The following is a 15,740-nucleotide window of genomic DNA, read 5'->3' as shown; positions in this document are numbered from 1 at the left end:
TGCTGAATCCCCAAAGAGTGAATACACTAACGTCTACAAAGCTTCTCTGTGTCCTCAAAGAGACAACAATGGTAATGATGAATGGGGCGCTGAACACACGACAAGAATACATGCGCTCTATGATTATGAAACATTTTGCTAATTAGTGTTTTGTGCATAACAGTCTTTCCAGTACTTAGTTGAACTGACCCATGATAAGGGGCACAGCACAAGTGGGTATGATTATTATTAGGAAAGCAGTTTTCAATGTAATGGAAGTATTGGGTAATTGAAGTTACAGTATGTCCCAACTACTCAAAAAAATAAACAACTGAAAACCCATTTTAATTGGTAAAAACTAAGCAAAAAATTACGATTGTTGTGATACATATCTTTCTAAGGGTCAGATTATTTAAGTCAACTATTTAATATATTTTCAACAGTCAGCTGCCAGTCTACATAGTACCAACAGTATTGACACAGAGGCACTGAAAGATGAGTTTTATTTCTGTATTTTTATTTTAAAAGGGATTTATTTGAACTTTATGGTCGTTCAGATCTCTGGGGTCTGTAGCACTTTACTGCACTCATTAATACGAATGTGAATACAAAACTATACTGATGTAATACCCAGCAAACGTACGATGGCACCCCCTGAGTTACACTATAAATATAAATAAGTTAATGCTTATAAACATTGGAAACCTCAAAATGTATTTTAATAATTAAGCCAAAGAGTGCAGTGTGAATTAGACTGCAGCGGTACCAATGACAAGGGTCAGATTATCATACAGGGAGCCAATGAATCATACCCAGCCAAGCAGGAATCATCAATGTAGTCATGCAAACACAGTTGTGCATTTTAGAGCGTATCAAACTTTTGATAATTGGCCATATCAATTGGGGAGTGCAAAGACCAACTCTAAATAATTTGGCTCACTTAACTTTTGATTTGTTTCTAACACTGTGTGTCATTCAGTTCTGTTTATTCAAAAGTATAAAATCATTAATACCGTAAACAAATCAGGAAAAATACTGTACTTTTTCTCTTTTATTCTCTCCAATAATTCAGCTCAGGATTCAACCCGCAAGTGCTTTCATGTGTGTATGCATGAGTTAGTGTCAGTCTATGTAGTGTGTAGACTGTATGCAGGCTTTTTTTATTTTTTTACACAGGTTGTGGAGCTCTACCTTGCAGCTAGTCTGCAGTGCTCTCCAGTCAGCTCAATGAGGATTCTTCCTGTAGGGGACATATTCAGAATTTTAAGACCTCAGGCTGCCCTCAGGACCATCGAGAGCAACAGCAATAATCAAATCAAGCCCCTCCCCTCTCCCTGGCCTTCCTTTTTTGTTTGCCTCTAAGACAGTTTTATTCATTAGTGAGGTCATGGTCAGTGAGGTTAATTCTTCACTTTTTTACTGAACGTGTCTTCAAATCCACAGACTGATATATATTTTTGATTAGGTTAGTTGTTTTTAAATCACTGGTTTGGGAAGATTGTGAAGGAAAGTCTCTTTTGCACTGTTAGCATGGAAAGTGAAATACACCAGAGGGAATCAATTACCCAGAACCTTTTGCTTTTGTGTACACTGTAGACATGAAAGCCAAAGTTGTGTAGCCTGTTACAAGTGTCTTTCTGAGTTAACTCACCTGTTTTAATAGTGGCACAAATCAGACGTGTTTTCCTCTTTTTTCCCCCCATGCAGGACCTTGCCATCCAAACCCCTGCCACAACAGAGGAACATGTGAGATCAGTGAGACCTACCGGGGTGACACCTTCATTGGTTACGTCTGCAAGTGCCCACCAGGCTTCAGTGGAGTTCACTGTCAACACAGTAAGTCAGACCCACCCTGTCTTTGTAACTTCATAATTACTCTTTGCAAAAAAGAGACACCAAAAAATGAGTGTCTCGTTTTTAAATATTTACACCAAATATGATTTGATCATTGGCCTAGAAAGATTTTCCAACACCAATATCGACCTTAAGCAATGAAAAAACGTTGGAACAGCGGACAAGAAGTAAATCCTTGATGAAAGGACAAGTTCAGCAAAATGATAGTGGGTTTGCTGAAGAAAGGAAGTGCTGAACTTGCTTTCTTTTGTTGAGCATGCTCTTAATAAAGGTTAGGGTGGGAAGGTTTTTGCTGCCCATGAGATAATATTTTACATTAGGAGCGAAGCATTGTCTCACACCCCAGTACAATTTATGTGCTGTCTTAAAATGAACTTTCTGAACTTTTGAAGCCTCTTAATACCCTGAAACTGAGCACAAGGGTAAATTCCACGGTAACATCGAGTATGACCAATACAAGGGACTGCAAAAATATGAGCTCTTGTTCTCCTATTTTTGGTTCCTCTTGTTCTTGGTTGTTGACTAGTAAGACAAGATCTAGTTTGTCGTTATTAATATTGTACAAAGGAAAAAAGTAATCAAAAATCAGCTGGATGACTTTTCTGAAAACAAAAAGACAGATTTTTCCGGAATATCTACACCTCAACACGCGATGGTTGGCTTATTCTTCTTGTCTGAACCAGTTACCAAATCAGAGTGATTTGTTTGACATTTTGAATAATAATTTGATTGCTTTTCTGTCCATAGCAGCCTGTTTCCCTTCTTAGCAGTCACTGTTACAAACAGTTTCCAAGTAAAATCCATGGCAGGTATTAGAAAGTGTCAAGTCTGTTATGTCAGTAAGTTAAACTTGTACCAGTTGGTTTGAAAAGTAATTGTGAATTACAACAGAGTTAGCATTAGCTAACAAGCCGCAGCAGATGTCAAACAGTTTTAGCATCAAACCTTCACATATAGTTTAGTTTGAAAAGCCTTCTGCATTATGTATAGATTTGGTAGTTAGAAAAAGCAAGCAGATTGTCCGTCAGTGCTAAATCCTGCAGAATAATATAGAGGCCGAGTCCTGTGGCTCCTGTTTGTTTGCTTGGCTGAGTATTGCATTAGCCGCACACAACCCAGCTGTCCTTCATCGCAGGTGTGCTTGTAAGTAATGGCTTTAACGTATCACAGTGCAAACTGTGTGGTGAGATGGAGCATTATTGGTTTGAAAGAAAAAGATGGATGGACAAACAGAAAGAGAGAGAGAGATGTTAAGGAATACTTTAGAGAAAGTATTTATATCTGTCTCATAATTCTGCCAGACTAACATCAAGGTTGAAGAGACAGCAAATCAGAGGTAGAAAAACAAAAGGGCCTTTCGGGGGTGACTGTCACTGTGAGTCATTTTTTATTTGTTCCCCAATCACATTTTGTCCCTTGTTAGATAAAAGGCACATAACATAAAAGGAAATGAAGCGAGTCACCATATCAACAGTATGTCATTGTGGTTGTCTCCAGCCAGAATTGTGAGCAATTGGCCAGCATTCATGTCATAATTCTGTTATTGTTTCCTATTAAGCCCCCAGGGTGGTGAGAAACTGATTCGATATGGGCTGAATACATATTCACTTGTGCCAATTCTCCTCACGGTTATTACAGCACAATGGAAGAGAGTGGGTGAGACAGTGACAGAAGGAAAGACAGGAACAATGCCGTATCTGAAGACATTAATAATCAAATCTAACGTCCGGATAATTCCGGCAATTAAACGATAAAACGCAGGCAAATAATTGTTCTTCAGGAATAAATACTTAGCTGGCTTTGTTACGGTATGGTGATGGCTTTGAATGAATGACGAGCTTAGTATAAAGGATATAAATGAGAAAGGAAAATGAATCTAGAAGTTCTGGAGGATACAAGACACAGCACAGAAACAGGGTTTGTTCAGTTTATCCAAAAAAAGGTTTGTAATGTCAGAGTTATCTCTGTTATTTGAATAGTTATAACTCACTTTTATGAGTAGATAATTATATGAGCCTTACTTTATTATATAATACTTTTGGTAGGCTACTGCTTCTGTCTATATAACTAAATTAGTCTTCTCATGGTTAAGCCAACAGCTGTTACAACAGAGAAAATCCCTGCTGCTTTGAATCATCGCTACACTTTTTTTCAATATAAATGAAGTGAATCCTTAAACAGAAAGTCTTTTTTTGATGGCATCAGGACTTTAATTTACTGTAGGATTAGCCTCTATCTAATGTGATATCTACAGTAATCCGGTGTTTTAAGCTAGTATTGGCCTAAACCAGTGTTTGGCTTTATATACAGTATACTGTCTGGAATATGCGTCAGTCATCCCTGTATTTTTACTGTTGCTCTTCGTATCTCCTCGCTCCGTCAGAGCCAAATCCAATTTCACACCTTTAAACGTTCCTCCAAATACCTGCACTACATATCCCTCCTGTTGGACCAGTTTTATGAGGCACAGCCTGGAATGATGTCGCACATGGGCAGCTAGTTTAAGTACAAGCTCTTTTAGACTTCTTTTATGGGAAGCTACTGCACTTTATACACTAAAAATGTTGACTTTTTTTATAACACAGAACTCAGCCTTCAGTGAGTCAACTTGAGGTGTTTCAAACAATCAATGGTGGTGACAGTATGAAAACATGACAGGTGTTAGAGTGACAGTTGGATTTCACTTAGCCACTTGATGTGCAGCTAGATATCACATTAATCTGCTTTAGCACCATAAAAAAGTGACTTTAAATGTGGAATTCCAAAGGTGTTTTTTTAACACTTTAATGTGTTAATGCGTTAGACAACCCAGGTTAACTTCAGGTTAGTGTCCCTTCTTTATTTTTTAGAGCCATTATTATATGAAGGTCATTCATCTTTGGAAAAGAGAGGCTGCACGTCCCTGCTATGTTTTTGGGCATGTGGCCAAACATCATAATGAACTGTCACGGCGTGAAGATTGGGAGTGATTGCCTCAGTCGTCATGGGGTTGCAGTCTATGAAGGGCAAATGAAGTATAAACTGTTTGGCTATTTTTATCGGATGCATTTTATGTTTCTTCAAGGAAAGTTGTTGTAGCAGCTCACTGTAAATGCTCTCGTGTAACAGGCCAATCTCGTGGTGTGGTTTAACAACGTAACTTAATTTGATGCAGTTAAACAACAGGCCCCTTTTCTTGGATTTCTTGGAGAACAGATGATGACATGCCACCCTATTAGCTCTTTGAAAGTGGAAACTTTCAGAATTTCAGTTGCCCCTTTTTCTTTATTTTCTTTTAAAGATGTCGGTGCTGTGTCATTCATTTAAGCCCTCACATAAAATGTAAAACACTTAACAAGACACTGTGCGATGTTCTTATCATGCTGGTGATGATTGCAACTGGGAAGTCAACATGCAATCTTAAGTTGACCAATTACCAAACTAATGGGAAAAATTGTCCTTAAAGTGCCTTGCATACATTTGAAAATTGGTCTTTTTCCACCCTTGCATGGTGTGCAAACGCTTTCAGCATTTTCCATCTTGGTCTTTGATCAATACACATCGTTACCTTTCTCCCTGAAACACCAGCAGCGCAGGATTGATTGAGGCTAAGTGTAGGATGTGTGAGATTTTTTTCCCTTTTTTTTTTTTTTTGAAACGCATTGCCTAGTATTTGATCATGTATTGACTGTTTCTATCCTGCTGTATTAACCCTGCTGCCTCCACATCTTCTTGCCACAGGATAATCAGCCACTGTTTATCGTTGTGGCCTGATGTAAAGCCGCGAGGAGACATTACTGTTAGTCAATGCACCTGGTACAGATCACAGACGCCTTTCATCAGCACATGGAAGAGAAAAGAGGCTCCATTAGGACTCACTCAGTTCTTACTCTTTGGTTCCACATTCAGGACAGCATTAGTGACCTGGTTTCTGTGTTTTACAGCTAGTAAGGAAGTATCCAGTGGAGGTCACATTTCTTTATCTAGTTTTTACTTTTCTAATGTTCCACAAGGCTGTCAGACTACTCGTCTTAACTTTTCATTGGGAGCACCCTTAGGCAGCATGATTGGGTATTAAAAGGATAGCGGCTAGGTGCTTTTTAACCATAAACATTTGACTACAGAAATATGTGTTATGCAAGAGGTAGAGGCAGTCTCCCCAAGCCACTCTACAGGAACACCTACCTTTTTGACGAGCACTGCTCCAAATGGTTACCTTCACCTCCTCAAGCGAAAAATGACTTGCCCTTCTCAAACCTACCACTTCCGCACAGAAGGTGACTTTGTAGCTGCATGTCTGTGTAGTGAATCCACATGAAGGGATGGAGGGAGGTAGCTCTTGTTATTCGGCATATCTTTCACTCCAGCTGTGGAGGCCATCAAGAAAAGGAGAGTGGTGGGAAATTGAGGGGCTTGTTTTTTTGCTGCCCCCTCTGACTATGATTGAGGAAGTCGTTATCTCCCTCTAACTGCCCTGCTGTACTTTAAACGTTACTCCAGTAAAGTTCACGACAAGGCATGAAAATGTCCCTCTCCTTTTCTTAAATGTTAATGGCATCTCGCTGGACCTTTTAAATCCAACATCCTTTCACTTAGAAATGGAGATTTCCTTTTATGCAGATGATGTAGTGTTTTTTTTTTCAAAAGCAGCATGCCTTTGTGTTTTAAACATAGATATATTGATATTACAGTTGTTCTGAAACTATTTTCAGCATTGGTCTCCGATACGATCTGAAATACATAGTGAGTCATAAGCGAGTGTGTAGGTCATTGATACACCACCGATTAGGCTGCTCAAATATCCACTGGTTTCAGATAATTTATTTGGTGGCAAAAGCAACATTTTCACACCAATATTCTTATTATGTATGGTATTACGTATCACACCAGTGTCAGCAGGGTACTCAGTGTTGGCAGATATAGAAATAGAAATTAATATTTGGAAGGAAAAAATGGTATCTGAAAAACTCTTGACTCAAATCAAAGCCAATACTCGAGGTGTAAAGAATGTCTATGATCATGTTTCAAGGTTACTTATTTTCCAAACGTCTGAATATGTCAGAAAATCCAATACGCTGCTTCCAGAGCCTTTGAATTTTATTAGTGTTGGGCTGCTACATCTTCTCTTGGTAATTCCAAAGAAATAATACCAGTGCTCAACCAGAATATGGGCCCTTATTTCCAACAAATTGTGTCCACAAAATCAGCTTTTTATTCATCTCAGTGGTGAAGCTCAATAGAGTGCTGCTGCTGCTGCTATTTTGTTCATAGCTCGTGGGAAAGCTGTTCATATGCAGAAATCCACTAACTGTCTTAGGTCGTAAGAGCTGTATAGCTCAATTTAGTTAAAGGGCAAATTTTAACTTTGAGTTTAGAGAAACAAAGTTGGTTTGCAGGGCAGGCTTAGCTAACTGGATTAAGATTGATTTAAGTACAACTATATATAAGGGAAAAAGTTTGTGAAAGAAAACTTTTTTTTGTGGCATAAGGAGTACTTTGTCCATGGAAAGTTAACCTAATTCAAAATAAACAGAAGCATCAGTTTAGTCATAGTGCCTGAGGTCTGTTCTTGTAGGTATAAATCTGTCTCGTCTTAACAGCCTGTGGGTTACAACAGCCGGAAAGTGTTACTGAAATTATGCTAATCTGCACTCTAGTTTTATTTTTATATGCATAAATTAGCATGCATAATTTAAACACCACTTTTTTTTATAAGGAAAACTTGTGCCTCCGTTACAATGTTTTTTTATTCTGCTCCTCTGGTGTTGTTTTCTTCTTCTCTCTCTCTTTCTTCCATTTGGGGGGAGGGGGGGGGTTGCCTTATGTAGTGACATCAATCAATTTAAAAGTCATATTCTGTTGTGTTTTTTTCTTTAAATACTGTTTATGTCTCAAGGGGGACAAAGGTTTGTTGTAGCAGCAAGTGTAGCATTTTTCCCCTTATCTTTAAGTTCATCCGAGAGTCTCCAGCGTGTGTCTCTTTGCTTGGTGAAATACTTTAAAAATATCTCACCGTTTATTTTGTAAGTAAAGATCCCCCCAGATTCCTTTTTGTCAGATCCAAAAATGTGGCCCCTGCCTAGACTAGCCTCATAGCCACTGTGACCACTGGCCGCCTCAAGGCTCCTCTCACTGCCCCATTACTGTGATTTAGAGCTGTGTGGAGGACACAGCCATTTCCAGACACCCTCTCAACATTACATTCACAATCCCACAGCCCACCCACCACTCTCAGTCTGTGGCTTGAAAGCTGCATTTACACGAAGAAATTACTGATGAGAATTCTGGGGGAAGGGTCCGTAGTGAACAAAACATCCAAAGAAACAACCACAATCACCCCGCCGAAACCGTCAGATGCCAATGATCAACAACTCGAGGAGAGACTGCTGTCTGTGCGCCCTCTCTCTCTCTGTCTCGATGGAGTCTCTGTAGATCAGAAATGGAAAAAAATGGATATGGTTTTGAGCCAGCAGTGCTGTTGTTCAAGCTCACAGCACATTTGGTCTTTCTTTCTTCAAAGCAGTGTACATTTGTGCTGCTAGAAACAGCTGAGCTCCAATTATGTGCTGGTTTAGTAATGATTTAGTTGATAAATCTGGCCTTTGGACGACTTTTGTGTTTTTTGTCTGTGTAAAGAGAGTGGGTTTAGTGTCTAAACCAGGACTATCCATGTGCAATTCAAAATAAAACTGAGGATAAGGAGCCACTTAATATAAGTGAGCAAGGAAAAGACAGGACAGAATTAAAATGATAACGTGGTGCATTGGCTGGATGTTTTTTATGGGGTTGGGGTCTCTGCTGACATACAAAGTAGCATTTTTGTTGTATTATCGTGTTTGCCTATTTTGTTGGAAAATATGTAGTGGTACCATTAAATGTATAAGTCATAATCTGTTATGGGTTTTTTTTGTCTTAAACTACTGTTTATGTCTCATTGGACTCAATGAGAAGAGCCTCAATGTGTAGGTGGATGAAAAAATGGATTTACAGTGCTCCTCAGGGGCTTGGCCTTGACCCCAGTATAGACACTAAAATATCAGATTTAATTTGCCGTTTAGGTACAAAGAAACCAGATGTGCCATTATGTGCAAGTTTAATGTTTGTCTTTTAAATGTGTTACAAAAAAGGCAATGACAGTTTAAAACACTTTAATGGTGTAATTCTGTCATTAGCAATTGTGTAACTTAAATCAGAATATAAAACAAATAAAGCAGTTATTTGACAGTTGCTTAATTCAAATAGGACCTGCTGAAAACGGGGATAGAGCAATAACGTTCCTAGTATCTTATAGGAACAGTGCATGTGTATATTGAGAAAGTTCACAAAGCGAGATGTTTCTTTTGCTTTCAGTGTGTTTGATTTTTGGTGTGTGCGTAAGCTTGCATCCACAGAGTGAAGGAGACCCAGTCAGAGATCAGCGTTGTTCTTCAAATATCTTTTTTCTCTGCTATCCTCCTGCCCCTTTTCTCCATCCCAGGAGGATCCGACCCTATCTCTCCTCTGTCAGAGGGCATTTTGGATAACAAGCTGTGGAAACAAGCTGGAATCAAGGTGTTTAGGGCCACTTTTTCCGTGTCACTGACAGAGATATTTTATTTAGCTTTCTCGATGGAGCCTTCTGCTTGACGGATCACCACTAACCTTTATTTATTTAACTTCAAGTTCATCGAATACAGAGAATGACCCCAGACAACATTCTCCTGTACAGTATGTGCCCCTGATCTAGTCAGTGTTAGACTTATGCGTGTTCTGACACATTTATTAGCTAGTGCTCTGACCTATCATTGGCAGTATAAACTTGTCCTTTCTCCATAAAGCTTCAGTAAGCACTCTGGATTTTTGCAAATCCAGCCAAATAAAAACTGCTGCAGAAACATCCTTTGAGAAGATGACCTTTCTTCCTTGGCAAGGTAATGCTTTGCGAGCAAAATTACAGTTGTCAGTCGGTTTAGTTTTCTTTTTTGTTTTTTCCTCCCCACAATGCAACTCTCCTGTTAAGACCAAATATAATATCACAGAATGACATTAAAAACTTTTAGCTAGTTATAATGATTGCACCCGTGGCATGAAGTTATGCCATGCTGGCAAAACAGGAAAACAGTCTCCAGGAAAAGGACAGCGATGAGAGGTATAGTTAGAGCTTTGATTTCTGTGATTGTTTTGTTGAGATAAAAAGAAAAAAATGTAAAAAAACAAACTATTTACTTAGAAATGTATGTTTTAAATGGCAAAGAAGAAACCTGGATGTATTTGTTTAATTAGATTCCGTTTTCCCTCCCTTTTCCAATTCCCTGAGCAACAACCCACCTGGTTCATCCCTCCTGTAGAACACTTTCAGGGAACGAGCTGTAACCATGGGCCCAATTGTGCGAAGCCCCCTCGGACGCCCGTGCTGCGCTGTCATCTCCTGGCCTTTGCAGTAAGCCTGTTGGCAGATAGCCAGAGCATAAATAGAGATGCATTTCCAAATCCCAGGTGGTGGAGAAGAGTTAGATTCAGTCCTGCCCGGGGCATTTGGCTGGCACAGCAAGCCAAAACAGAACACTGATAAATGTTCAGCTTGACTCCACAGGGCTGCATAAATTCAGCATGGTCACTGTGCCGACACATTAGTATCAGTGTTAGGCTTTTTTTTTTTTTTACTACAGATTAAGGTGGACACGATGAGACTGTGCATAATAACAGTATTTTGATCAGTGTCTTGCGGGGAGATTTAATAGTATTATTCAAACTCTGATTAGATAAAGAATATGAATAAGCCTGGAAGAAAAGTAAAGCTATGTGAATCACTTTTCACTAAAGAACTGATGGAATCTCCTCTTGTGTTCATTAGACACAGAAAAGAGTAGTTCAGAGACGGGTCAGCAAGGAAATGAATTAATAAAATCAGTGTGAAATGACTCCGTTGAAATCGCTGAAGTATCTTAATATTGCAGCACTATAAATATTAAATGCAGCATGGGTCATTCCGAATCTGACCCTTATCAAAACGACTTCTCTTTTCGTGGATAAGATTTGAGATATTTTCTAATGATGAAACTTTTTACCCTCAGATGTTGTTTAAACTCAATTAAACATTTATGTTTACTTGTTTGAAGTCACAAGTTAAAAGGTTTTTACTGTAATTAAATTGAGTGTCTCTATTTTATTGAGAATAACATTTGAGCAATTTTAGTGCAATTGTTCTTCTAGATGGTCTGCCAGTGAAGATTGTTTAGACTTCATCATTGTCCAAAAAGGATGAACCCTTTTTCTTCGAGGCCACCATGAGGTTGAGATTTTTTTCCCCTGGAATATTAGGAAATTGATTTACATTTGGTTTAGTCGTCGTCCCCAGAGGTTAAAGTGTTACAACTCCTGTGATCCTGTGGCATTTCGCGGAATGATCGGATAGCAAACCTTTTGATTGTCTCGGTCTCTGACTGGGCGGACTGCGGTTTTAGACCGGTCAAGACCACCACTGATAGGCTGTTTTTCCATGTCTTCACTCTGATTAGAAGGGAAATGCCCCTTTCTAAAAGATCAAATTATTTCATTTCATTTGTAGTTTAAGCTTTGTTTTGGCTGCAACCTTCCCAGTGTTACAATCTAAGTGAATGACACGCCAAATGCAAACAAGTTTTTTTTTTCTTCAGATATTTATGGTCTTGGTCTTGTCTCGGTCTCGGAACCACTATAGTCTCAGTATGTCTTTGTCTTGGTTAGTGGGATCTTGACTACAACACTACTGATAGTTTTATTTTACAATGTGTCACTTAATAGCTACAAGTCTAAAAGTATTCTCATCACAACTTGCCACACTTGGTGTTCAATGCTGATTAGCAAACTCAGCATGCCAAGTTGCCATCTAAATGTTTTTCTAGAGAGGGCTGGTAGTTTATTTAGGTTAAAAAGTCATACTGAAGTATTTCTTCAACCACAGTGACATCTGTGGCATTAAAACTAACAGTGATGGGGCACTAAAAAGCTAGGGGTTATGTTGTGAACGCCATGATCCTCTGTACATTAACTATTCTATCCAGGGTCCTCTACACTAGAGGTGTAATCAAAAGAAAAAAGGAAAACTAACAGAAATTTACAGCATAGTTAGAAAAAGTGTTCTATTTTAATGTGTTGTCTGTTAACACGCTGTGTACTCAAATATTGTAATTGCCAAGGTGCAGACGACTTCCTCTATCCTCATTTTCTTCCACTTCAAGCCTGTGTTTGCTCGTTGCTCTTTATCTGCATCTCAGACCCTTCAAGTGTCTCTACATCCTAGTAAAAATACCTCGGCAATGTTAAGGAGCTTGTGGAGCACAATGTTGTACCAGGCTGCATCAGTATTCCCCTCACACACCTGCAGTGGAGGCTCCATCTGTAAGCTTAAAATGACACTTAAGGCTTTCCTCCGAGTGTCATTCTGTCTGCGAGCAGAGGGCTTTTCACATTCTGCACAGCCCAGCTTCGGAGAAGCCCCCTGGTCTGCATGTCTTTCCAAATGATGAGTGTTTGGCTTCTCCAAACCTCTCTGCAGTGCTTCCTAAGACACCTTTTCAAGGGCTTCTCCAGTGCTGCTCTGAATAACTTCGCAGTGGGCTAATCCCACTTCAAAAAGCCAGTCCTTGGAATGCACTATTCTTAATCCTGAATTCACAGCTTCATGCATCATCATATCCCTTGAAATAGTACAGCGTACTCCAGTGTGGAAACTAGCGTGCATTTGAGATGAGATTTGAGAAATGTCTGTATAGGAGATCAATAAAATCAATACGTATGCTAAACCTGGATGGGTAGGACAAGGCTGAAACATATCACCGGGAAAACACATTTCAAGGATACATCTGGGGATTTCAAATTTCTCTTTCAACTCATGGTCGGACTTCATCAGACCCCGTATAGGAATCCTGTTTTTTTAGGGGATAGTCACTTCAGTGGCATGGGCAGGATGAGGAGAGATTGACAGGATGGATTGACAGTGGGGACAGGCGCTTCCATGTTCCATCTTCCCATCTCTGACTCAACGTGGCGAGACAGGGCTTGTCTTGGCTTTGTGTGGACTAGAGACATTTCACTGCACCAGGACCTGTCAAAGGCAGAATCCAAGGCTGATCGCCCATATACATAGATGCAGCTCTGTGGAGAAGTCAGCACTTCCTGAAGAACAGTGGTACTATTAATAACCAGGCTGGAATTCACATAGGCTCGCAAAAATCTATTCAGCACAGATTCAGTAATGCATGTTTAATATTTGCATTGCACCTAACATACATGCTGAAGCTTGCATTAGCATTCAATTATAGAAAAAAAGAGACGCATACACACGGACAGGAGAAATAAGATAAGATATAACATGGGATGAAATGCCGGCGAAAGAATAAAATCATGTATCTCACTTTTACAGGCATTAAAGCCCTCACTGTGTACATATACAATCTAATGAGGTGTCTTTCCAGCTGAGATGGGAGCAGCTGGCTCTTTTATTAACCCATCTTGAGCGGGTGCTGTGTCCCACCAAAACTGACAAAAATTAAATGGGACCAGTAATATTTATATAATAAATAAATGACTGTGGGTTTGCATCACAAGAGACACTATCCACAATGGAATGTAGTCAGGACAGCCCAGGATGTGCTGTTTTTATCAGGACTGCAGCTCTATCCCTGGCTGAACATGTGTGTATATTGTTTCCATATTGTACAGAAGTCTTAGCATGCATGTGTGTCACATGCAACAGAAGAAGACGTATATGCTAATTTAATGTTTATTTTAAGCACTAAAAGTATTCAATTATACATCATGTCCTTCTCTCTTAATAGATTTGAATTGTCTGTCAGTGCATAACGGTATGCCTAAATTGCAATTTCCATATAGTCAGTGTGCACTACGGCACCGTGCGCTCCCACTCTAGTCAATGGTTGTGTTTCCACGGCACGCACCACGGTCGATCTGCGTGCCAGTGCTGCTGCGCTCTGCTTCGTTTCAGTCTTTAATGAAGCAGCCCGCTGCAAGCACATGTCAAGCTGAACAGAATGGATCGACCAGGACAGAAAGTCAGACAAGGAAATGCACATCTGAGAATCCGGTCAAATTCAAAATGTAGCACAATATACAGACTCCCGATCATATATTTCATCACTTTATCAACATTAGGTCAAAACGGGTAAAGCAAAAAACACAGCAACCTCAGAAAGACAAAGCAACATGTTGTTTGCACTTTTTTCTATTTACTCCCGATTGATCTTGTAGTTTTTCTGTGATCTTGTGAACTCGTGTGTACAGCTGCTCATGGCTGCGCTCGGTTATGCTCACGCTCCAGAAATGGACCCAATGGGGCGTGCCTTCGGACGGAGCAAAACCTTGGTGTTGATGGAATGCAGCGTGCATGCACTCTGTGGAAATTTTGGGTAAAGCAAGTGTTTGTATTTTATGGTCTCAGGGAGAATCCTATCTAAATTATACCAAAGGATCCTTTAGACAAATTCTTATAAATGTATGTGCTCATAACTTCTCCATAAAGTGTTCCTTCAGAGAGCTTATATTCTCTCTACTTAGAGTGGCATCCTTCAATGTAAATCATTGGCTGTGTGTTTTTCATTTCACCCCCTGATGAATTCATTCCGTGTCCATAGATTGCAATCATGTTTCAAAATCAGATACAACATCTGCGGTGCCACCATGAATCACTGGGCCTCATCAGCAGCCTCTCTCAGGGGAAACCCAGTCCATTTAAAAAAAAAAAAAGAGAGATGATTACTTCCAAGAAGTATTCAAGGTCAAGGGTTAATTATGTGGCAAGCATAAACAAGCATAAACAACCGCTTGTCCACTTCATTCCTGTCGATCACAGCTGGTGGAGGTCAAACTGCTGCGTCTTGTCTGGTTAGAAAGGTCAAGAGTGTCAGTGTGCTCACCAAACATGTGTGGGTCCAATGGTTTCAAAAATAGAGATAAGATATGATGACACAGAGAAATCAGAGAGTATAGATGCAAAGATGTAACCCGATGAGACATCTCTGCATGCAAACAAAGTTTTGACTAACCTTCAGTTGTGTGGCTTACAATGCAATTGGTAAATTAGTATTGCAAATTAGGCTTAACTGTGTTTTACCAAACATCTCACTGTAATTGAATGGGTTTGAGTGGGTTGAAATGCTTGGCCAACACTGCTGGGACATTACCTTTCATTTTGCTAATTAAGTTTGAGGGTTTCACTAGTGTGAGAGGATTACAGGCTATAAGCAGGCATTTATTTCAAACGTTTGTGTGATTTACTTTGTTGTTTGTGGCCAGTTTTCTGACTTTTTTCTGATGCTACTGTATGTGTATTTAAGTCCAACTGAAATTAGAGGGCTCATTTTGATCTCAATAAGCTCTACTGATTAAATTTTCCTTTTTCTCAATTGAGGAAAACAGCTAGTACAGCATACAGAGATCATGCATTTAGCAGACCAAATGTTGTGGCTACCATTAAAGTTGAATTTAGTTGCTGACAGAAACCTGTATAATGAAGAAACAAAGGCTTTATAGCGGTGAGTTGCTGCAAACATTAACTTCTAGCTTTAATGTCTCTTTCTTATCTGCAAGCATGGACAAATGTGTTTGCCTAACAACATGGCTTGTTGAACAAGCTAGTAAACAAACATTCATAAAGGAAAGTGTAGCCTGTATGCTAAACTAAGATGTAGCTGCTAGCTTATCGGCTGTAGTCGTTTGAACAGTGTACAACGTATCTGGACATGACAACAATGCCCTGTTTAGATGCTAAATTGTGTTTTTCTGTAGTGCAACTGCAAATATTGTACTTTCTGTACTCAAGCCTTTATTTTTATTCCATAATAATCTGAACAAATCCATTAAATTATGTCCTGTTGGCTCAGCTGAGCTGTGAAAACACACAATCATAAATCCTAGAGGCTAAAGCTACACTTCTGAACATGATTTCAATG

General features: G+C 39.4%; 1 protein-coding gene across 1 annotated transcript in view; it reads left to right on the top strand.

The window, feature by feature from the left end:
* The window catches only part of LOC110002131 (EGF-like repeat and discoidin I-like domain-containing protein 3), a 110,437-nt gene that overhangs the window by 40,224 nt on the left and 54,473 nt on the right, over positions 1-15,740 (top strand). The window contains exon 3 of the mRNA XM_020657788.3: positions 1,687-1,815. Within this exon, the coding sequence (XP_020513444.2) occupies positions 1,687-1,815 (129 nt within the window). The remainder of the gene's footprint in view (positions 1-1,686; positions 1,816-15,740) is intronic.

The sequence above is a fragment of the Labrus bergylta genome, chromosome 2 (genome assembly GCF_963930695.1).
Source record: "Labrus bergylta chromosome 2, fLabBer1.1, whole genome shotgun sequence".
NCBI classification, from domain to species: domain Eukaryota; kingdom Metazoa; phylum Chordata; class Actinopteri; order Labriformes; family Labridae; genus Labrus; species Labrus bergylta.
This window is presented reverse-complemented; position numbering and strand designations above follow the sequence as displayed.